The 22,850-nt window shown below is 37.4% G+C and overlaps 2 protein-coding genes across 2 annotated transcripts in view; both read right to left on the reverse strand.

Moving 5' to 3' along the window:
• Positions 1–1,431: 1,431 nt before the first annotated feature.
• Positions 1,432–8,084, reverse strand: LOC102698566 (vitamin K-dependent protein S-like). Its single transcript, XM_015361290.2, has 8 exons — positions 7,771–8,084; positions 7,133–7,248; positions 6,372–6,561; positions 5,403–5,564; positions 4,325–4,490; positions 3,648–3,802; positions 2,340–2,565; positions 1,432–1,918 (listed from the first exon to the last, which is right to left on the reverse strand). The coding sequence occupies exons 1-8, from the start codon at positions 7,864–7,866 to the stop codon at positions 1,764–1,766; spliced, it is 1,266 nt and encodes a 421-aa protein (XP_015216776.1). The 5' UTR covers positions 7,867–8,084; the 3' UTR covers positions 1,432–1,763.
• An 8,981-nt stretch (positions 8,085–17,065) lies between these two features.
• The window catches only part of rasa2 (RAS p21 protein activator 2), a 54,163-nt gene continuing 48,378 nt past the window's right edge, over positions 17,066–22,850 (reverse strand). The window contains exons 21-24 of the mRNA XM_006637821.3: positions 22,264–22,472; positions 21,584–21,687; positions 20,657–20,846; positions 17,066–20,193 (exon numbers count right to left, since the gene is read on the reverse strand). Of these exons, the coding sequence (XP_006637884.2) occupies positions 20,163–20,193; positions 20,657–20,846; positions 21,584–21,687; positions 22,264–22,472 (534 nt within the window). The 3' untranslated portion in view covers positions 17,066–20,162. The remainder of the gene's footprint in view (positions 20,194–20,656; positions 20,847–21,583; positions 21,688–22,263; positions 22,473–22,850) is intronic.

The raw sequence follows: 22,850 nt of genomic DNA on the forward strand, positions 1-22,850 counted from the left end.
AGCCTGGCACTTCCACATGACCATTTGCCTCCCAGCATACAGTAACTTGTACACTTGCATAAAAAGACATGATGCAATTAACTAGTTTGCGTTTTGCAATTCTCAGTTTCTTGGAAAAATAAGCAGCACTCAGTTCCCATACCACTGCTTTGTGATTTCTCTGTAGATTTCTGCAGTAATCAGACATTTGTCATGTAACCATGGTTATGTTTTTCTTCATATGAGGCCCACTTCTATAGATCACAGTATCGTATATCACATACTGTATACATTTTAGATACACAATAAAATATTATACTTGAAAAGCCACATTTTTTAATGTCAGAGGAAGACGGACATATGTAGTTCTCTATGAATGTTTCGAGCTTTAAACCTATTATTTGTATTTTCATGGATTTTGTTACATTTCTTAATTTTACCTTAACTTCTAGTTCTTCTGATACTCTTTGTTATTCCTTAATCATTGTAAAATCCTTTGAGAGGGAGTCCGTCTTGGTGAGATATTCTACCAAATACACTTCAATTGACTGAAGATAAGCTTGGAATATTGTTTCATCAAATTCTACTTGTTTCTGACCAATTTCTTTCATTAGTGTTCAAAATAATCCAAAAATCCAAAAAGAACAAGACACTTCACTGGAATCTTAACAGTTACCCTGCTAAACTTTGAATGCTTTTGACTTTTAACCAAAATGTGTTATACTGTACATATAAAGATAGCTTACATTATCGGAATTTGAATAGGATTTTACAACTGAGCTTTTGTAAAATTGATTATCAATGGTTATAGAGGAGATAAACATTTAATGTTTATGTGTCAGCTTCAGAGTAGGTATGCCAAATTTACAATAACATGCAGATTGTATTTAAGACCTATTTTTTTAAACTGCTCAAAGTGCATATTTATAGAAATATGTAAATTATTTTGAATTAATGCAGAGAAATGAAGGTAATCTGTTTCCATTCAACAGTGCATTTTGTGTACAGAAAAACAGATGTCGGTAACATTAGGGAGTAAAGGGCAAATGGACCTTTGTAGATATAGAAGATAAAGCTTATCTGCTCAATAGTTTATGATGTTACTGCACATATAACATTAAAACATTAAAACAAGTTTAGGAATGTAGATCTAGTATTAAAATAAAAGCAGCTGCTCTTCTAAAGTTATTGCTGTTAGGCAAAAGTCTGGTAATGTTTCCACATAAACTTTATCACCGAGGCAAAGCTTTTTTATGAAGGAAGATTTTCAGAGGCACACTGAGGACTCTGTTCACTCTCAACGGCTACAGAATGTTTACTTCTTCCAAAAATGGCAACATTTTCCTGGTAAATTCAAAAGGATTTCTTAGACACTATTCAATAACCTTCTGTGGTTACAACATGTCCCCTCACAAGAGTTTTTTCAAACTCAAACTAAGGTTTATCACAAAGTTATAAAGTTATCACAAGTGCTTTATTCCAGTTCATGTCATTGCAAGGTCATATTGCACACTCACATTATTACTCATTACTAATATCTCCTGCAGTTAGTTGTAGACATACTGTATAATCTCAAACCATTGAGCTAGAAAGTGCTTTTCTATTAGTCTTGAAACTTGCAGAACTGTAATGACATTATACATATGTATGTTATTATAAAGATAGTGGTACTTTAACAGTGTTAAATTAAGGGAGCTTAGGTGTACACAGTTCTTTTGTACACATACTATGTATACCTTTTCTAGTATCACAGTGTCCACCTATCATAGAAAACTGCAATGTGCTCACTTCCCATCTCCCAGATCCAGGGTGGAAGGACAACTGTGGGATCTGATGCCCCCGTGCTTGACTGATGCTTTATCAAGGTCCACTGGATTTCCCTGGATCTTCACTTGCATGCAGCCATGAAAATATGAGGAGGCCGCAGCAGAGCAGCTCTCTGTGGGAAAAAAAAAACAACAGAATACCAAAAGCTTAGTTTCTCATACAGCCACACAATACAACACACTTATGAAACATAGACTTGGGAATTCTGTTTGAATTACACTAAGACGTCTTACTTCTTTTCATACATGGGTACACATATGTAGGCATTTACAAATATTAGGAAAAAACGTATTTTTAAACATGTTCCTCTGAAACCGCAGGAAGGTTTAAAAACATTGTGAGGAAACACGGTTCAAATAACATCTTGGCTGTGAACCCGAGTTGTCTTCTAATGATTCCTGATGGCTGAGAAAAATCAGACAGGTTTTAAAAGCTTAAGCATTAAGACAGAAGGAGGTGGACATAAACATTTAATCTTCTGATTTCCTTTCTCATCAGTTCATACAGTATCTTGTATCTGCCCATTGAAGTACCTGGAAGTCCTCCTAGAGAGACCATAGTCCCTGGCTGTTTCCATGCAGATTGCAGAGCTTCAAAGCTTTCGCCAGAAATATTCCACATCTTTTCATCTGTTCCCCAAATCATATTCAGCTTCGTCTCGGTTAGTGTAAGCTGCTGGAACTGACTCTCACCAGAGCACAGACTTGGAGGGGAGTTAAGAGAACCAGCAATCCTGTTTCCAATTGTAAGGATTAAATTCTAGGAAAGAAAGTTTTAGAATAAACATTTAATTGCAAAAATCACCTTGACTTTCTCCTGAAGGGATCTGCTTGATTTCTACTTTCTGTCAGCTGCAATTTGTAACCCAATATTCAATATGTAGCTCATTTAGGCTACAATTGACCTGTCATAAACAATCTGTGAAAAATGATGCAGGAAATGTGGCTTTTTGTATTAAATGTATTTATGATCTATTATAAATTATTTCTCAGAATTGTTCCCTTCTACTAGTCAGGAACATCAGCTTCAATTCTATTACTTTCACAAAAAACAGTTTTAAGTTGTAGGAAAGTCAATTCCTGAATCAGACTAATATCCATATTTTAAAAGTATCAGATGTGCAATAAATTTGATGTAATTCTAGCATTGTGGTTAAACCATTTTGCTTAAACTACATTAAACTAATGAACAATTCTCATAATAATCAACAAGATGCAACTTTAATGAATGTAATTTTATCTACTATGGAAACTGAGATGAAAAATTATCTCAATCTTTTGGCATGTCTGTTGTCATTTCTATGCCTAGTCTGCTACAAAGGCTGTATACAGTACCATCTAACAATGATGGCTGATTTCACTCTCCGCCCAGGGTGGTATATACAGTAGAATGAGCACAGTCCTAAACCAATCTTGAATACATTTTGCCTTTATTATCAATGATCATATCTAAAGTTTCACTCTGTGTAACAGTGTATAGGACTGCCAAATATGCCCTAAATCAACCATATGTGTGTTGGGGTTTGGCATAATTCAGCAATAAATGTTGAACGTGTGTTTCCTTAGCCTCACATGAGGAAAGCTTTCTGTTTGATTTTTTCATCTGTTTGCAATAATTCTTACAGAATGACGCTGTACTATGGGGTGGTTAAGTAGGAAAAAGCCCTGCTCTAAGCTATTTTCCACTCTGCCTTTCTTTAAACCAGAGCTGCAGTATTCATCCTGAGATATCAATCAACGAACACTTGTGCCCGAACACAGGAGTTTCACAAGGTTTCACAAGTTTTTTGTTGGGACAAGCAGTGGCGTTTTACACGGAGAAGGCAGAAGGCCCTGCAGTACCTTTGTTGTTCGATCCATGGAGACGGAGAAGGAAATGTTATTTTGGGAATCCACAATAGCAAACAGAACACCATGATCCACCACAGGCCGGAACGCCAGCTCCACCACTAGATTCCAGCCCTCAGCGTCAGGGTCGGTGGAATTTGAAAAGAACACTGTCAACAATATAAAATACAGGAGAGCTCAGAGCTTTTCTTTCACAGAGGACAAAAAAAAGACTTCCCCTTTCACAGTAATTAGATCCTAATGTAAGTAACATAACCCATAACTCTCCTTAATTGTCAGTGTTGAAATTCAAATTGCAGGTTTTCAGGACCTCCAGTGTTTTTCCACATATGGTGGCGGTGCACTGTGGGTTCCCCTAGAGTGTTACTTCTTGAAGACGTCGTGCTGCATCAATGCTATAATGTTTTCCATATAAGCCAGAATTCAATGTTCAACAAGCTTTCAGTTAACAAAAATTGTTAACAAAAATTAATTGAATGGCTGAGGTTATAATAGTGTTTATCATTTCTAAGTGTAAACTTAACATTTTTAATAGCAGCTCTAAATGTAGGATAGAACGTCATGTTGGCTTATTGGGTCTTGCTGGCTTTTCTCCTTTCTTAACAAGAGCCTAGAGCTTCAAGTACATAGTGGGTGAATGAAGTGAAACAAACAAAAAAAGGCTACTATACCTTGAGATTCAAACACTCCAGCTCCAAACCCAGGGAAATAGGTTCCTGGTGCAATGTTCTGCCAGCACCTCTGACTTTCTGAAGACTCCAGGAGTTGCTTGAGAATACCAGCATCCTTTTTAACCCAGTTCCAGTTTCTAAGGCAGCCGTCAAAGTGAGGCTTGAACTAAATTGGGAAAAGAAGCTGACTTCAGTATCCTGTGCTCAAAGCAATACAGAAAATCAGACCATTGTGTTGAATTAGTTGAGAAAGGTGCTTTAAGGGATTTAAGATGCCACGCAGATTGCAGGATCTTGAAGTATAAAAAAAGGTCCAGTTCTAAAAAGGAGAAGGGGATTCTATTCTTCTTTAGAAGTCTTTTTTACATTTAAACCTTAGCACAGATTAGAAATTGAAAAGCTTTTCTTAAACACTGTCCTTACAACCAATCCACTGGATTGCCACAGAGAAAAACATTCTTAAATGCAGTGGAAGAAGTGTAAAGATAGGATATTATTTATTTCCCCTCTATCAACACCTTTTAAATTTCGTTATTATAAATAATAAGTGGTGCCAAAAATGAGAGGGTTTATAAAGTGCACCTTTGTTTTTTTTGTTTTAAATAGAAAACCTTGATCAGTTACTACGAGGCTCAGCAAACATCAGAAACTACCATGAAATACGTATGAAAATGCTTGGAAAGGAATAAAGGACATATGTATTGCATTAGCCTAAAGTGATTTCCTTTTGTTTTGGTAAAAAAATATGCCCCCTTCTCCATCATAATTCATCCCCAGTCTTCTTCGTTAATTGTCAATCAAAAATAATGTACTGAAACACAAGCCACGAGGTTTCACTTCTTGTAACAAAACTAGAATGAGAACCCACTGACAGCGAACCGACAAACATCAGTCTACGGCAAAGCGTGGAAAACCATTTTATTAACTTCAAGCTGGACATAAAGGCAGTTGAAAAGAGTGTAAAGTGAGCTGACAGTTATTTAAAATTTCATCCAGCCAGCTGAGTTTGTTTGGCAAGGGCCAGTGGAATGTCAGTAGGTGGTTCTGCATTCGCTGATCCTGTTTTGCTGAAACTTACTGCCAGTGTCATGCTGCTGTTGGGAAACAGTGCCCCGATAGCAATTCGAAGGAAGCCAGCTTCCCTGTTTATATCTGTGTGCAGCCCGGGCTCAAACACTTTTAAGACCCTTTCATTGCCCACTTTCACAATGACACTGGAGTCCTGTTTTAAAACTGTTATCTGTAAAGACAAAAAAAAACACCTTCAAGTGCTTTGTAATGCAAGAGAAAAGAAGATGATTAAAGTAACCCGTGATCGATATTGGGCATACAAGACAGGAGGCTGTGAATCTCTGTTTAACCAGTACACACACTGAATTCAGATTAAAGCTGGAATATTTTTTTAAACTGCATATGACAACATTTTGAGATTCCTTGTACATTATAAAAGTCAAAACATAACCTGACCAGTGACAAGGAAAGAGTCTATGTAAGGATACATTTCTCTGTTGCAGATATTCAATGACAGACAATGGATTCCTCACAAAAATAACCTTTAAAAATCAAGTCCCCCTGTGATACTCTTACTGAAATAAAAAAATACTACAACATAAGCACAGCATAGTGAAGACATATGGGGAAGTATCAAAAAAACTGTGGGAAGCTAAAATATAAATGCATTTTAAATGCATGGAAATACTGCACAAATACCCAGCTGATTTACCATGGTAAATTGAGGGTGCTATCACGCACATTTTTCCTAACATACTGTACTTTAAAAGCTAGGCAATAGATCTTGATTTGCTTCTGATGGAAATGCAAAATTGAAATGTAAAGGGTATTGAATGTACTGTAAAGTCTTAGCAAACTTTGATTTGCTCAGTTAGAGGGAGTCTGGAAAGGAGACAGGAAATTGTGTAAATTTATCAGGGGACCATGACTGTTTAACAGCATATGTTTTAAAATAACCATGTGCCTTAATACAGGAAAGAAAAAAAGCAGCAGCAGAGCTCAATATTAAAAATATGGGCTGTGGCTGTTGGTTTACCTTTCTCCACTCTCCATCGCTGATATTGAGCCCCATGTCGACGGTGGCCCGAGCAACATTGTTTTGAATTTGAATTTCCAGGAGGTTCTCATGAAGTGCTAAAAGAAACCAATTGTGTTCCCCTCCCATGTCACCGAAAAAGATGATTCCCTCAGGATCAAACGTGCGCACCTCAAACTCAGACTCAAAACTAGGGAGAAAAAAAGAAAGGGGAGCTTTAATAAAAGTTTATATATTTTAAATTATCCCATTAAGTGTATGACAATATGTACTTTTTCTATGATAAAATGCAATAAATTCCAAATCTCCATTTAAATTGTGGGTATTTAACATAAATCTCATTGCAGGTTTTTAAAGTACTTTACCTTTGATAATATTCAGAGTGGTTTGCCTAGTCCCTTGCAAAAGTATTCACCCCCTTTCCAACTCTGACCTATTTGGTTGAATTGTAATATATATATAATTACATTGGAGTTTCATATTATGCTTTTTGATTTTTATTGGACATTTTGACGTTTAACTTCTTTCAACCCAAAAGTGTTTATTTTAAACAATCTCATTTTCATTAAATATATTTTTAAAATTGTGATTCAACAAAATAGGACATTACTGGAATGATATTGTGTTGCTAAAGCAGCATGTGAAAATACAGTGAGCAAACAAAAAAGTATTCTGCTTATTTGTAATGTGTTTTTGCAAACACAATTTTGCTGGATACTACACAAAAAAATACTTGAAAATATATTGAGTTTAATAAATACCTAGTTATTTCTGAGATCTTAAACTGCAAAACAGGAACTGTCCCAGAAGTGCTGTTACCAGTGTAGAGAAGATGGGAAGGTTTCATTTCATCAAAAGGAAAGCAGGAATTCTCGGCCTTAAAAGGACAGAAAATGTCCAGTTTCAAATGAATTTATTTGAAGAATATTTAACAAATTTTATATCTCAGCCACATGTTTCTGTTTTACTGTCTTGCCCCCTGTGATATAGTTTAATTAAGATTTCATTGACAAAAACAGTTAATGCATACAGTAGAAATTTATGTACATTATCTTTGTGTCTAGATGATAAAGGTGTGGTTGCAAACTAATGGATGAGGTACTTCTTCTGAAAGTATTATAAACAGAATCAAGCTTACAGCAAAAATTGTACTTCTCTATCCTGTCAGCCCATCTGATACAACAAGAACATCAAAGACACATTATTTTGACTCATCCTTGGTATTTCAGGGTTAGATGGCAAATGTATGCTTACACTACCTCTGTTTTTTCTTTGGGTAGGTCAGTATTTTTACTTATTATAAAGCAGCACTTAAATGAAGAGCTGTAGTAGGAAATGATGTCCAAAGGCAGGACTTTATCATAATTCAACTTTTTATAATTAAAACTGCTTACAGTACCTGAGTGATTTGTGATGTTTCCAGGCTGCCAGCTTCTATGCAATTCTCCCACTGTGCGAAGAGCACTAGAATGAAAGCTTGAATTAAAACTTCCATTGCCTGCTTGTTTCTGAAAGCTTGACAGTGCCCAACTTAAAGCCCTTCCTTCTGTGACCCTGTGCCTTGTGTTCCTCTTTGGGGCTTTTGTGCGTCTAAAAGCTTCTGAAGAAGAAACAGTCTTATCGTGGAAATTTGAGAAGGCTTGATAGAGTACTGCACTGTCTTTGTTCTTCTCTCGTAGACAGCATTGGTACAGTTGTAAATCCACTGCAAGTTTCACAATGTTAGACATAATATTTACAAAGAAAAAACTCAAGACCACAAGGCAAATTCCTTTGTGACACAGTTTCTAAGACCATATCTTGGGAAAAGGTCATCACGTCCTTGTTAATATCACCATCATAAAAAAAAGGCAATTTAGAAAACTGAAAATATCAGTAGTGGACTAGTCATAGGAGACACTGTGTAACTTAGATTTATGATGAGTATATAGGAACTAACTGCTTGACAGGAGGTAGAAGAATTTTTAATATCCATATTAAATTAACAAGCATTTTGAATTAATCAGTTAAAAAAAGTCTTAACCTGTGTTTTCTATTGCAAAGTATTCATACATGAGTTTGGGATCCAAGCATCAAAATACTGAAGCAAAGGTCTGGTCTTGTTCCACTGTCTCTGCATTGACTGCCACTAAGACCTGATTATAACAAAGTCAAGTTGTAATGTACATTGAACCGGCCAGCAGCCATATCACCCTGCAACTCACAACTGGCAACCCACTGAAGCTAAGCAGGTGTGAGCCTGGTCAGTACCTGGATAGGAGACCTCCTGGGAAAAACTAAGGTTGCTGCTGAAATAGGTGTTAGTGGGGCCAGCAGGGGGAACTCACCCTGCGATCCATGTGGGTCCTAATGTCCCAGTATAGTGACGGGGACACTATACAGTAAACAGGTGCCGTCCTTCGGATGAGATGTAAAACCAAGGTCCTGACTCTCTGTGGTCAATAAAAATCCCAGGGTGTTTCTCGAAAAGAGTAGGGGTGTAACCCAGGTGTCCTGGCCAAATTTCCCATTACCAATTATGGCCTCCTAATAATCCCCCTCTATGAACTGGCTACATTACTCTGCTTTCCTACCCACTGATAGCTGGTGTGTGGGGAGCGTTCTGGCGCACTATGGCTGCCGTCGCATCATCCAGGTGGATGCTGCACATTGGTGGTGGTGGAGGGGATCCCCATTACCTGTAAAGCGCTTTGAGTGGAGTGTCCAGAAAAGCGCTATATAAGCGTAAGCAATTATTATTAATTATCGAAGGTTATTCTCTGAAAACGATTGTCAATTTGTCCCAAGCAGGCTTCATTCTGGCAGTGCCAGGGCTTTCTGCTGCTTTAGCTGTGGGATTCTGCCAGAAGGACTCCCACTAGTATTCCTGTCTGCAGGATGTCTGTTTTTACACGTTGTACAGTGTTAAGGGATGGTTTGGCATGAGGATGCAAAACACATATCAGTCCATCCTGTACTGTTTTGCAAAGGTTAAGGAAGAAGAGGAAGGGTAGTTATTACTGTTGGAGATTGTAGCAAGATGTATGTCCATACAGCATGGATACATTCATACAGAGAGATTTTTAAAAAGTTTTTTTTTTTGGAAGGTCCTCTGCTTTTTATGTCTTTTCAAATGAGCAAAGTTTTCTCTAGCAGGTATGAATAAACATCGGTTCAAGACCCAGCACCAATCCTTTGCACGAATTAATTGCCCTGCCATAGCCTCTCTGCTGTTCAGCTACGTAGCGTGAACATTGAGTTACATTTTGACCCCAAGGCAAGGTCTGAGTCCTGATCTTTTTAAAGAACAGCTTGAGAAACTAGGAATATTAATTTCACAAACCCTTGCCTATAGCAATAAGGTCTTTCCCTTCGGTTTACTCTACAAAAATTGTATGTGAAGGAATATGTTCCAATCCACCATTTTTAGCTGTGGAATACATAATTTTGTTTTACCTGACTATTGTCATCATCAAATGTGAGGATTTTTGTATTCTGAATCAATGATCAACAATCTTTTGGATATCAGCATCTTACTACGAGATGAGACAAACCACATATTCGGCCACGCTTCCAGAAAGGGATGACACTGGGGTTAATGAACAAATTAAGCAGGACGTTTGAGTGGACCTGTCTGTCATGCGATGGACTGTGGTGTCCCCATCCAGGATGAATCTTCGTCATCACATGGGAACTTTTTAAAGTTAAAGCCTTTTTAAAAAAGAACAGAAAACAATCAATCACTACACTCTTGTGGCATGTGAAGCTGCAAATCTGTGGATGTTATTTTACACTTTTCATTCACTGTGGATCTTGCTAATCAGGTATTTAAATGGGACACATAATTAAGCAAACAGGTGAACAAATACATTCAAACACTTCCCAAAACATGTGTTATGGCTTAAACTTATTTTTTGTGCAGGAAACAGATGGAAGTATTCAAAGCATTTGTCTTTAAAGCTCAGGCTGCCAGGCTCCAGACCTCTCTGGTCCCACTTGAAAACACCTTGGAAGCCCTGTCAGACATTATCCATTTGGACTCTTTCTGTGGTAAAAAAGGATTCAGTAAAGAATAAAACACCTCTTGCTGTACAGCATATGATGGGAGCCAGCTGACAGAAATAAATGTTTTTTTACCCACTGAGTGTAGATCTGAATGTATGTAAAAAAAGGTTAATTTGATGCTGAAAAGGAGAAAGAAGAAACCACATTTCCACTGTTGAGCCTTCTTCAAGGTATAGATGAAAAACGCTCAACAGCCAAAATATTGCATTTCCTTTTCAGGCAATGGACATTGACACAGCTCCCTACTCAAATTATTTAAATGTGTGCTCTGTTCAATTGTATTCTATTTTAATGTTCACATGGGTGTCTACACATATCAAACTTCTACCGGTGCTGTTTTGATAACTGTTAATGAATTTTAGCCTTTCATTGTGCATTAAGGTTTTCACTATGTAACCTCTAGTTCTTCTTACTTCCTTTGTCCTTCCTTAAAATATGTAACATTCATTCTCACATAACTTAGGTCAAGGACGAGACATTTTGTCTACAAAGATCCTGGCGAATGGAAAAATGTATAATTACTCGGAATACAACATTGAGAAAAGCCAACATTGAGTTAGATTAAGCCATATGGATTTAAAACCACTTGAAAACATCCACATTACACTTGTGTTTTAATTATGATACAAATTATTTTTACCTGGCCTTTAGCAAAAACATAGAATCTGCTTTTTGGAATACCCAGGCTTCATATAATGTATCGAGACTATCGTACAGCACATTAGATAAAATTGTCAAGCAACTTGGTAATTTAGCAGCTCTTTCATTTAAGTTCAAAATGTTTTCAGACCTGGACCCATTCCACCCAGCAGAATACCATCAGAAAATAAATAGAGATCGTGAACAAAAAATATCATGTGAGAGAGCTGTAGGACATCGTTATACGATTTCCTAGGTCCAGATAGACATTGCGTTTTCTAGAGATGATAAATGCATAGCTCATACCTTCGGTGACTGTATTCAAGACTGAGATAGTCTGTGGGAAGAAAAAACTCTTCAGTTGAAACGAATTTATCTGTCATGAAGCTGTCTCACGTGAAGGTGTATCACTGGCCATCGAAGGTTCATAGAACAGCTCCCAAACTTTCAGCATTAAAATATTGACTAAAAGTCAATGTCTCCCAGTGAAAGAAACGTGTGAATGTATTCTCTGCTAAAAATACTTTAGCTTCACAGTTTTTTTTCAGTATAATTCTTTTAAACAATATTCCATTACCAGCTTGAGAAGAAATTGAAAACCAGAAACATGTTAATATCCCAATATAAGGATCTATAGTGATTAGACACCTTCGTGCGTTCAGCCTTACAACTCAAAGTATAAAATGGGCTTGAAGGCATAATGAGGAATGGAGGCTGAGCAGAGCAAAGGCTGTATTTTAAATTTAATTGAGCAATGCACAGGCCTGACTCTACAACACCAAGGCCACAGAGAGTTTGCTGTTCAAAACACAACCCCAGGAGAAGGTATTGGGAGGAAAAAGGCTAAATGTGAATGTTTTTAGCTGCACGTGTCTCTCCATAAGCTACAGGGAACTGTCCTAAACCGACAGAAAAAAACTTGCATGACTGATGCAGTCTAGCACCTCAATTGCAGTGTTAATGTTATGCAGCAGCTCACTATAAGAAAGCCTGTGCATGTAGTGAACTACTGTGTGATCTATTCTATTCATTTAAACATTTCTGGGGCACTACTGTCACAAACTAGACTGGACCAGAGTTGTAATATTGACTAAAGTTGAAAAGGAGCCAAATTATTCTCCTTAAACAGACAATATGTCTCTCAACATACAATAAACAGTAGTTACTGAAAATGAGCACATACAGGTCTTTTTTGAAGAATGCATGTCACAAGAAAGCAAAAAAAAAAAGAAAAACAAGCAGGTTATCGTTGTGACCTTCATGATGTTGACTCCAGGAGTGAGATAAGGGGAAAGTCAAGTACACTTCACGAGAAACCAGACAAACTTTGTTTTTTATTTTGTTTTACAGTAAGCTTCTGTAAGCAATGATTTGTCTTACGTCAGTGAGAACAGATACCGTTGTTTATTTAAGTTGGAGTGGCATTCTCGGGTCATTTCCCAGCCCAATGTGAGAAAATATTTTTAAATTTTACTCCATGGAGTCACTCCACCCTGAGGTGAACTGCAAGATTCCTCAGAAGTATACAAAACAAAAAATGAGGATTATTGTAAATGCTACAGATTCACCTGCTGATTTTAGCTTTTCACATTAACCCACTTAAGTTTTATATATCCTAGACAGTAGGGCACCTGGAGATGAATATGAGCAAGTTGTTTAGTAGTGGTAGCACAGACTCAAGGCCCAAGAGAAGAAACAAAGTCCTTTTCATCTGAAGGTCAGGTGCAGGAAGATCTTTAGAAGCAACAATCTGACCCTCTGCTGCAGTTTTGAAAACCAGGACAGTTAATTCACTGCTAAAAACCTCACCTCAAAACCTTTGGATAACCTTTATATTTTATAGCAGATCTTGTTGTACCACAGTGCTATAGGAGACAGAATTGTCTCAGGATCTCTTATTCATATGACTGCATGATCTTACCTAAAATGCTTTGCTTTTTTTCCCCAACAAAAAGTAGCATTACGTGTTTAACCTTTGTCTCATCCGCCCACAGAACATTGTCCCAGAAGCATTGTGGAATATCCAGGTGGTCTTTCGGAAACTATTTTTGAGAGCAGTAGTTTCCTCCGGGTTGTCCTTCCATTAACACCACTCTTGGTCGGTGTTTTTCTTATAGTCGACACATTAACAGAGACTTTGGCAAGTCCAAGAGATTTCTGCAGGTCCTTTGCCATTACCCTAGGGTTTTTTTCCCACTTCCTTTAACATTGCACGCTGCGCTCCTGCCATGATCGTCCTAGGGAGAGTGGCAACACTACTGAATTTCCTCCATTTGCAGACAATTATTGTGGCCTTTATAAATGCTTTTGTAGCCTTTTCTAGCTTTATGCATCTCTAAAATTATTTTTCTAAAACATCCTCTGATATTTATTTTGATCGGGGCATGTTTCACATGAACAGTTCTTTCTTGAGAAGAGCAGACTCTGTCACTAACCAACCTTGGTGTGCTTATTTTTTTTTTTACAGGGCAGGGCACGTCCAACCTACACCTCCAATCTCATCTCATTGCTTGGAACACCTGACTCCAATTAGCTTTTGGAGAAGTCATTAGCCTAGAGGTTCACATACTTTTTCCAACCTAGAGTGTGAATGTTTAAACGATGTGTTCAGTACTGACAAGAAGTATAATTGTTTGTTTGTTATTAGATGAAGCTGATTGTGTTTGTCTATTACTTTGACTTAATGTTAAGATCACATTTTTATGAGTAACTAATACAGAAATCCAGGTAATTCCAAAGGGTTCACAAACTTTTTCTTGCAACTGTAGATGAAGGAAAAACAGTGGTTTGGACTCTGGACTTGTATCTGCTAATTGCCGTTTCAAATCCAGGATGAGACACCTCTGTTGTTCCCTTGAGCAAGTTACTTCACTCGGAAGGTTTCAGAGTGAAGTATTCCAGCACTATAACTGGATACACATGCGAATGACTGCAGGGTCAAGTCTCTGCCAAAAAACGGAATGCTGTCGAAAAGTCTTAGATATTTTGCATTGCGCTACTCTTTTCGGTTTTACCGTCTTCAAACAAAAATCATTCTATAGCAAGTTACTGAAATGTAAACCTTTGTGGAGAGGAAGAAATTATGTCCAAGACGGGAAACCTCTGACAATACGATCAGAAAAATTGATGGATTGGTGTTATCTAGGGGGAGTTTGTGTTCCCCTTGTTTTTACCTCTGGGTGCTCCAGTTTCCTCCCACAGTCCCACAGAGACATACTGGTGGGCGACTGGGAAAACTGGCCCTGGTGCAAGTGTGTGTATCTGTGTCTCTACCTTACTCTGTCAAGTGTGTACCCCCACCTTGCACCCATTGCTTGCTGGGATAGGCTCCGTGTCCTCTGTGACCTTGAATGGGATGAAGCAGTTAGAAAAAGGATGGACTTCATGTTGTCTACTCATGTACAGTTGACCTTGTTTATAAGTATATAGGTTCATTGTTAAGTCCTGGAAGTGGTATACTGTCACAGAAAAATGTACAGATAAGTTCCAAACACAAACAAGTATTGTACTGGATGATGCTGATCAGTTACAATAGCTACCACCTTACAGTGAAATAGGTAATTCCTTTTGAAACAAGATGCATCACTGTAAAAATGTGGATGATGCATTTAAAGCAAAACAAAATCTTTGACATAGCAAAATCTAAATTTTCTAAATTTTTATTCTAATTTTCTGTATCAGACAACTTCTCAGCATTGTGAATTACCGTGCTCACTTCAAGGTTGAGAATGTATTTGGAGTATTGCCAAAAGTGGCCATTCCTCATGCAAAACTATAGGATAATTCAGTGGTTCTCAACTATTTCTGGATGACCCTGTTTTACTGATTTACATGCCACCTAATCTCGCAACTACTGCTGCCGATTGAGACCTTTAACTGATTCACTTCATTGTGTACAATTCTGCTTACAATTCTGGTTCTGCTTTCAGAAGAAAATGTGTACAATCTCTCCTTGTGTTAAGAGTCTGTTCCCTTTGTGCCGTCTAAACAACTCGTAAGACATGACCGGTTTATGCTTAACACAGAGGGAAGGACAGTATATCAAACACTTTATTCTTTTCTGCAGAGGGGCGTGTGGTAACAATTCTGCTAGCATTCCTCAACAGAGGAAGTTCCTAAGCTCACAAATTGGTACAGGGTTGATGGCAATTACAAATTCCATTCAACTTTTTAAGAGAGGAGCTTAAATTTAAAAATATGCCTCAAATAAAAGTGGAATCAATTAGGCTGTGATTAAGAACTCAACTGGACTAAAACCAAAAGAGACCTAAGGGTTGCCTCAGGACCAGGATTAAGAACCACTGAAAGCTTTTTTTTCCTCCCCATGCAAAAGACTGAATGATAAAAACCAGAACCCCGATTTTTTTTATTACAGGTTACAAGATTTTAAAATGTCTTACGAAACCAGTTCAAACAAACAATCTTGCAATATCTTTACCAAGAGAGATCTACAATAATTGACCAATTGCACAGAACACAATAAACAAAAGGTTTTGGACATCTATGGAAATGTTAACAAAAGACAAGTAATGATTAAGATTTTCTGCTGAATTTATTCAAACCACTCACTAATGCAGTCGCCTAGAACACCAGGATACTTAAGTGTTGAGCTTAATTTTTAAGAAGCACATTCAAATTATTATTCATGCATTACAAACTTTCATGGCCAATAACGGTACACTGATATTCTGGTAACTGCCGTTTAATACACAATAAAATTTGAGCCATGCTTTGATTCTGGCTTGGGTCTTCGTTTTTGAATTTTATCTGGAATTAATCAGTTGAATTTATGGACAGCACTCATTTCTAAGCCGCATCCTGTGCGCCAAATAAAACTTCAGGGAACCATGGCATGGAGCCAGTTATAGGCTCTTGTGTTACCAACAAAGGTCCAATGTTTTTTACCATCCCAACCTCTTCAATAGTACATTTGCGCATCAAAAAGAGATCGATACCATGTGAAATTCCTGCTGGCCGAAAGCCTAAAAGCAGGACACTGGACAGTCGCAACCTGTTGAAAGATAACTCTGGGACAATTTCTTCTGAAGACACCCGATTTCCATCCATAATCGGTGTGGACTGCAGCATTACCTCTGGAGTGTTGATCTTGTTTGGCACATTTTCTTAAAAGTGGCTAGATTACGCAGTCATAACATCTTCATCAACGCGACACAATAAAACATGTCTAATCCTTAATAAACACTTGTGCAAAGGATATTAGAGTCACGCAAATGTTTGTAATGGTTCGTAAAACCTAGTTTCAGCCTAAAGCTAAGAACAGAACTCCAGGCAGATGAAATGATGGAAGACACCATTAAGGCACAGTTTGTGCCAACTCAGCTCTTCTGGCATGTGTATGCTAAATGTTATGTTGCTGTAAGGTTTCCATGCTGTTGTTTTATTGTGCAGTGTTTATGAAGCAGTTATGACTAGTTTTAGCCTCAGCCAAGCTTTACCTATTTTAAGCCCTACTCATTATTACATGGGTTTATACAAAGCCTCAGTTTTCCTTTTCTCAAAGTACTGTTCCAAGGAGTAATACTCACCAGGGAGGGAAGAGAGAAACATCCAGAAGATATTTCATAATGACTCTAATTATCTGTGGGAAATATAGGACTCAGATGTGGATTACAGATACTGCCATATGTATCCAATTAAACTACAATGGAATTCTAAAAAAGCAGCAAGAACTATGCTATGATTATTTACACTAAATGCAAAGAGCTGAATTATGAAAAAAGCACTGCAATCTTACAAAAACTACAAAAGTAAAGTACCTTCGAAAATAATTAACACTGACAGTGATGCATACCAATGACTGTTCAGCACATTTACATTCCCGAGCAAAAAGTGACACAAAGCCCAACCACAAACTGAATCAGTGGGGAGCAGGTTTTAACGAATCACTTTAGACAAGCACAGCTCTGTAGAATTCTTCACTTTCAACTGTATATCATTTTGACGTGAAAGCACCCAAGTTCAACACAGGAAAAAAAGACATAAATCAGGAATCTCACAAGGTTGCCAGTTTAATTTCTGAATGGCAGTAGCACTCTTGTGTAAGTACAGTACCACAGATTTGCATCAGCTATAATTAAGGCTGCTAAACTGTTTAGTACCACTCGGAATTTATGGAAGGTACCCTTTCAAGCACAGTATTGCAAGATAACAAATCACAGTGTTTTACAAAAAAATATGCAAGTGGGAAAGAGAAAAATTCTGATTTAAGCAACTGGCAATGAACAGGCATCTCCAAGACATTTAACATGCTTTGAAGAAATAAAGCTCAAACATCACTCCTGTTAGCTTCTTTACGCCAAGTGTCTATTAACAGAAATGTGTATAATTGCATGCACACGTATAGTATAAGCTAAAAATTTGAAAGCAGAGTCATAAATAAATGAAAATAAGAGGACAATGACTAAAATGCCTATTTTAAAATTTTACAGGTGCTACAAAAAAAAAGAGAAACAGGGGTGTTCTTCACAAGATGATTCAGCTACCCTTTTACCCATCAAATGGTTGTTCGATGAAAGAAAAGTGAGCAAAACTACTAACAAATGGAAGGTGAGTGAGGGAGTACCTTAACAGATACCTTATGGAATCTGGATTTCTGTAAATTTGTAGTACCTTGAAAAGCATTATTAGAATGGCAAGAGAATGCAAATTGTAAAAGCAAAAGAAAGTTGGTAACTTCTTGTAAGGCATTAACATTAAATTAATTCAAGAGCATTTTAATTTCACATTATGCATTAATTCTTTCAACTAATATTAAAACCATTTTCAGTATTGGAATGCCAAAAATGTAAAATTACAGTCCTTGGACTTCTTTAATCCAATTTATTGCCATATTCATATGTTTCCTTTGAGTAAGCTTACAGCCAAACTTGAATTCAGTAATTACAAAATATTAATTGAAAGAACAGAAGCAGGAGTGTCTAATCCTGGTCTCAGAGGGCCAGACACTAATTGGCTTAACCGGTCTCATTTACAAAGTTGGTATTGCTGTTTAAAGAGACCCAGAAAACCACCAGACACCAGACACTTCAGCCCTCAAGAACAGCCCAGCTAATGCACCATATAATACTAGTGCAACATGCAATTGCATTTCAATTTAATATTAATGCATACCACACAAAATGTTTAACCAAAACATTAAAAAATTACACTGATAATTTAGGAATGTAATCAAGTTAGCCATTTATGTGTTGATAAATACAAATTCCATGTAATGGTAATTTATGACCAATTTCAAGCTTTTACAGTAGGTATACATCATTTAAATACTACATATACACACATTTCACAGCTGACTTCCTATTTTTTCCCTGTACACCTTTCCATCACTCACCAATTAAAAATAAGCTCTGACAAAGTTGTAAACTTTGTATAAACGTGAAAAGAAATTCTAATTCTAAATGTTCTCAGTAATTTTTAAACCTGGGTCTACCCAATTAAGAAGAAAGGTTAGTGTAATTTTTTTTTTTAGCAAAGCATATTGTTCTGTTTTACAGAACAAACAAGACTTGTTAACAAGTGGAAAGTGAATGAACCAACTGAGAATGAAATATACTGCCAATAAGCAATTAGTTTTAGTTCTATTCGGTAAAAGGCTCTTTAAATTCACAAATTATGGCGACCACAAAGAGGTGATATTAATGTGAGCAGTGGTTGAATGCATGGGACAGGAATTCGCTAAAGATACGACATAAGATCATACTGATGTAGTAAGATCAAACAGAAAGAAAATAATGTTTTGTAAAAACGGTGCCAAAGAGTTATCAACCCTACACCTAAAATATTTCAGAGATGTCAACCCGTTAGATCTTTTTTGTCCTTTTCAAAATGTCTTTAAAAGAGATTAAAATCCTGTTTCAAGTTAACTAGTTAAAAAATGTCATCTTTGGTGTTAGAAAACAACTACAAAAACCTATAGAATATAAATGCCACTGTACACTTTACAAAATGATTGTGATCATTTAACTGATCAAAATGTAATAAATTGATACCACGTATCTAAAGTAGTAATCTGGAATTTTCCAAATATATTTAAAGTGCTTCAACATGATTTTCTCCCTCACTAGAACATCACAATCATATTTTTACATATATGGTGCTTATTAAGTTAGCTGGTCTATTCAAACAAATCCATTGTGAAAACTGCACCATGACACAAATTGGATGCCCCAACAAAAAGGTGTCTACGGAGAATTAATTGCCATGAACAACACACAAGAGGGCGCTACAGCTCTCTGTCACCATTGTGTCCCCAGGAAGATCCCATCTGCATATGTACCAAATTTCATTGCTCCCTACTGCACGGTTTTCACAATAAAGTAGCTTGCATAGGCCAGCTTCTGAATAGGCAAACTAATGTTAGCCTGTATATACACAGAGATCCTTAAATCAAAAATAAGGCAGATTAGGTTTGCTCAATATCGTACTTGCTAAAAGCATGCACATAGTCTAATACCACACATGCTGTTGGTTGAAAAGCTCTAATATTCCCTTTATGGAAACTATAAAAAGGATTTCTCTTTTAATTATAGTTAATCAAAGGATAAAACAAATTATAAAGCGGCTTCATTATTGTCAAAGAATTAGATTTTTAAAACATTTAAAAATGGGAATACTTAGCAGCATTTCGAAGGTTGCTTATTTGCACAGCTCAAGTTGCTTGTGAAGTCATTGTTTTGAACAGTTCAGTACAGAAGAAAACATCTGATGCTCAAACATTACAGTTGCCTTTGCATCCCATGTTTTAGAAAAGTGTCTATTAATGCCATGTGTTTTGGAACTGCAAAGGATTAAGTAAGAGAATATTATCTCTAACATCCTCTAAAGTAGAAACAACTTTTAAAAAAAGCTGTTCAAGGAGGAAATAAACAGCTCTTTAAGAGTCAGCTAGAAAACCTGTCTGTTCTTTCATTTAGAGTCTTTTCCCAGACCTGAAACCTTAACACTATGAGTGTGTTGGTCTTCTCAGAAGCAGCATTTTCAGTGCATATCCACATGCTGTGCATTTCCAGTGTTAAATACATCAATGGAGCATTGAGAGACTGTCAACGTGCAGTTTTCTTCCAAAACAGAGTTTGCTCTCTTCTTGAGTTACGAGGTCTTTCCCACAATTGGATTCTGCCTAAAAAAAGGGCAACTTCACATTAAAACGTGACTCTAAAAATGTCAAAACAGCCAACAAAAATAGAAAACAATTTAAATTAAGAATGGTACAATCTACTGTAGCACTTTCAGTATGTGACCTGCTGCACAAGAATAATGTAGATTACAAATGCATTTACCCAGTTAAAAGCCTCATCTTTGCAGTGTCCATGATAGTTTTTTTCACCCATGAAAGCACAACTTATGTTACACAATATTAGTGTGATAGATCACTTGCTGTTACTCGTCCTTCTAATTTACTCGAGGATGGCTACTGAAATTTCTTTATATCTTTAGATCTTTTAAGAAACGTCAGAAGGAAGAAAGTGCTTCCATGTTGTTTTCTAAACTTGCACTTTACTTTCCATTTTCAAACTCTTGCGGCACCACGCCAGAGTGCATTCAAGAACAACACCCTCCAAAAACCTAGTGTGCATACTTACTCACTGCCATATTTGGCACTTGTCGATCTTTTCTTTTGGAATGTCTCATGGTGTTCTTGGAGCTGCTCTGTTATTTCATGGATTTGCTTAATGGTGTTGAAAGTTTCCCTCGGATCCTGGATGGTGAAGTGGGAGTAATCGTCTTGCTCTTTCTGGGGGCCCTGGTACACTGCAATACTTGCACAAGCATCTGCAATATGACAGGTTTGTTACTCAAGACCAGTCTCTCTCTGTGATCCGGCCGATCCAAGACCGCATCAAGAAATCCATTAAAAAATTAAAAACAGTGAGAGCTAAAAGCTTTTCAGGTGGTGGTTTACTTTAAATGACAAGCAAGAGTAATTAATGAAGGAGCCTGGCAAGAAGCTTCTATTCATGAACGGTAAAGGGAAAGCAGAGATTGAAGAAATGGGAGTGACCAGAGGGGATAGGGCTGACCAGGGCTGGTCATTCTGAACAGGGCAAAGATGAAAGCTGACAACTGGGGCTCAGGTCGCCAATGACCATAAACAAGATCCAAGACACCATAGGACAGAAGCACCCTTTCGGTTTCAGGGGAGAACATGCACTAGTTCATTAGAGACTTTGTCAAAAGTAGAGTATGAATACAGACAAAAAATATTAGCACCGGGCAAACATTTTTAAAGATGTTGTGCAAGAGCATGTACATATTGTGAGAAGAGTTGTTCTTTTCCCTTTGTCCAAGGTTAATTATATTAAACTAACCCCACTACAACATAGCACAATGTTGCTGTACAGCAAAAAAAAAAATGAGATGTTGGTATGGTAGGACTACGCAAATTTCCCAGCTCAGATGATTCCCTATGTTCAACAATGACTATAAGCAATTCTCGGTTTACTATAATGGTATTGAGGGTTGTTTATACTGATCTTGTTATTGTGCTGTACATTACTAATCACACTTGCCTTCCATCTTCTGTAGCTTTGACCTGTTTGATACAAATAATGAAAAGATCCTCTCCGTTTCTCGATCGCAGTCTATGTCCAGCTGGATGTTTGCTGGCATGGTCCTAAAAAAAAAAAGAAAGCAATTAATGCCCTTCTCCCCTCCTTTGCCTAAGAAATTCCAGCTAACAAAGCAGATGTGTCAAAAGCTTTCATGTGATAACTCATGACAGTATTGCAGTTCTTTCAGTGAGGAGACCGTCTAAGGAACTCCCACTTACTGTGCTGAAGCCTGGTATTTCAAATATTCTGTACAAACAAACGGACCAGTTCATCAGCATAGCCATCAGCTTCAGTCACAAAAAAGAAAGAGCAGGATTATTCATGTATATTTACATTAACTTAGAAGACAGACTGGAGTTTTATTCACTTGTAAGAACATTACACACTTAAATCACATTTTAGTTTTACAAAGCCTGCTTTTTGATTTAATGTAGAAAGTTACTTGCTTTCAACTCGCATTCTGAACCGCAGTGGTAATCTCAGAGCAAGCACATAATTAAAACATATCTAGAGAGTAATGATTTAACTTTGCCTCAAATTAAGGACTTAGTTTTTACTTTTACTTAGTGCCTTGTTTTAGCGAAGCATGCTTAGTTCACCAAGGAAACTAAACATGCTGTTAAGAGTCCTGTACTCACGCAGTACACGGCTTGCAGCCAGGCTGAGTCTCGGATGTGGCCTTGCAGCACAGCCAGTTTCCGCTGATATAAGCGGAGGGATGGTACGAGTTCAGCCTTCCCAAGTTGCAACGACTAACCCTGCTGAGTACTTCGATCCACTCGTTGGCTTCCACGCAGTTGTTTGCTTGGACGTAAAGAAGCTTCTCGGTGTGAATGACCTGGAACATCTGCGTTCACACATACACACCTCACAGTGAAAAGAGAGAATCACGTACACCTGTTCGTTTGTTGCATTTACAGACCTGGACCAATCCTGCAATGCATTAGGTCAGTCAGCCTTCCTGAGTTTATTCTGCAAAGCCTTTGTGCCAGTGTACTGCCTGGCAAAGCAGTACACATTATATGGATAATTTTTCTATGGTATCTATAAATGATTGCACATCCATAAAGTTAGCTTTCCAGCAAAGAGGAAGTCCAAAGACTTGCAAGCCAGCTGCAGGCTTTCAATGACATCAGTGAACGATGGGCCACTTCTCCTGTCAGCTTTAACACTCCTGTTAGGGTCCACATAGCTTGCAATGCATGAAATACCAAATTGCTCTGCA

This window comes from Lepisosteus oculatus, chromosome 13 (genome assembly GCF_040954835.1).
Source record: "Lepisosteus oculatus isolate fLepOcu1 chromosome 13, fLepOcu1.hap2, whole genome shotgun sequence".
NCBI lineage: Eukaryota > Metazoa > Chordata > Actinopteri > Semionotiformes > Lepisosteidae > Lepisosteus > Lepisosteus oculatus.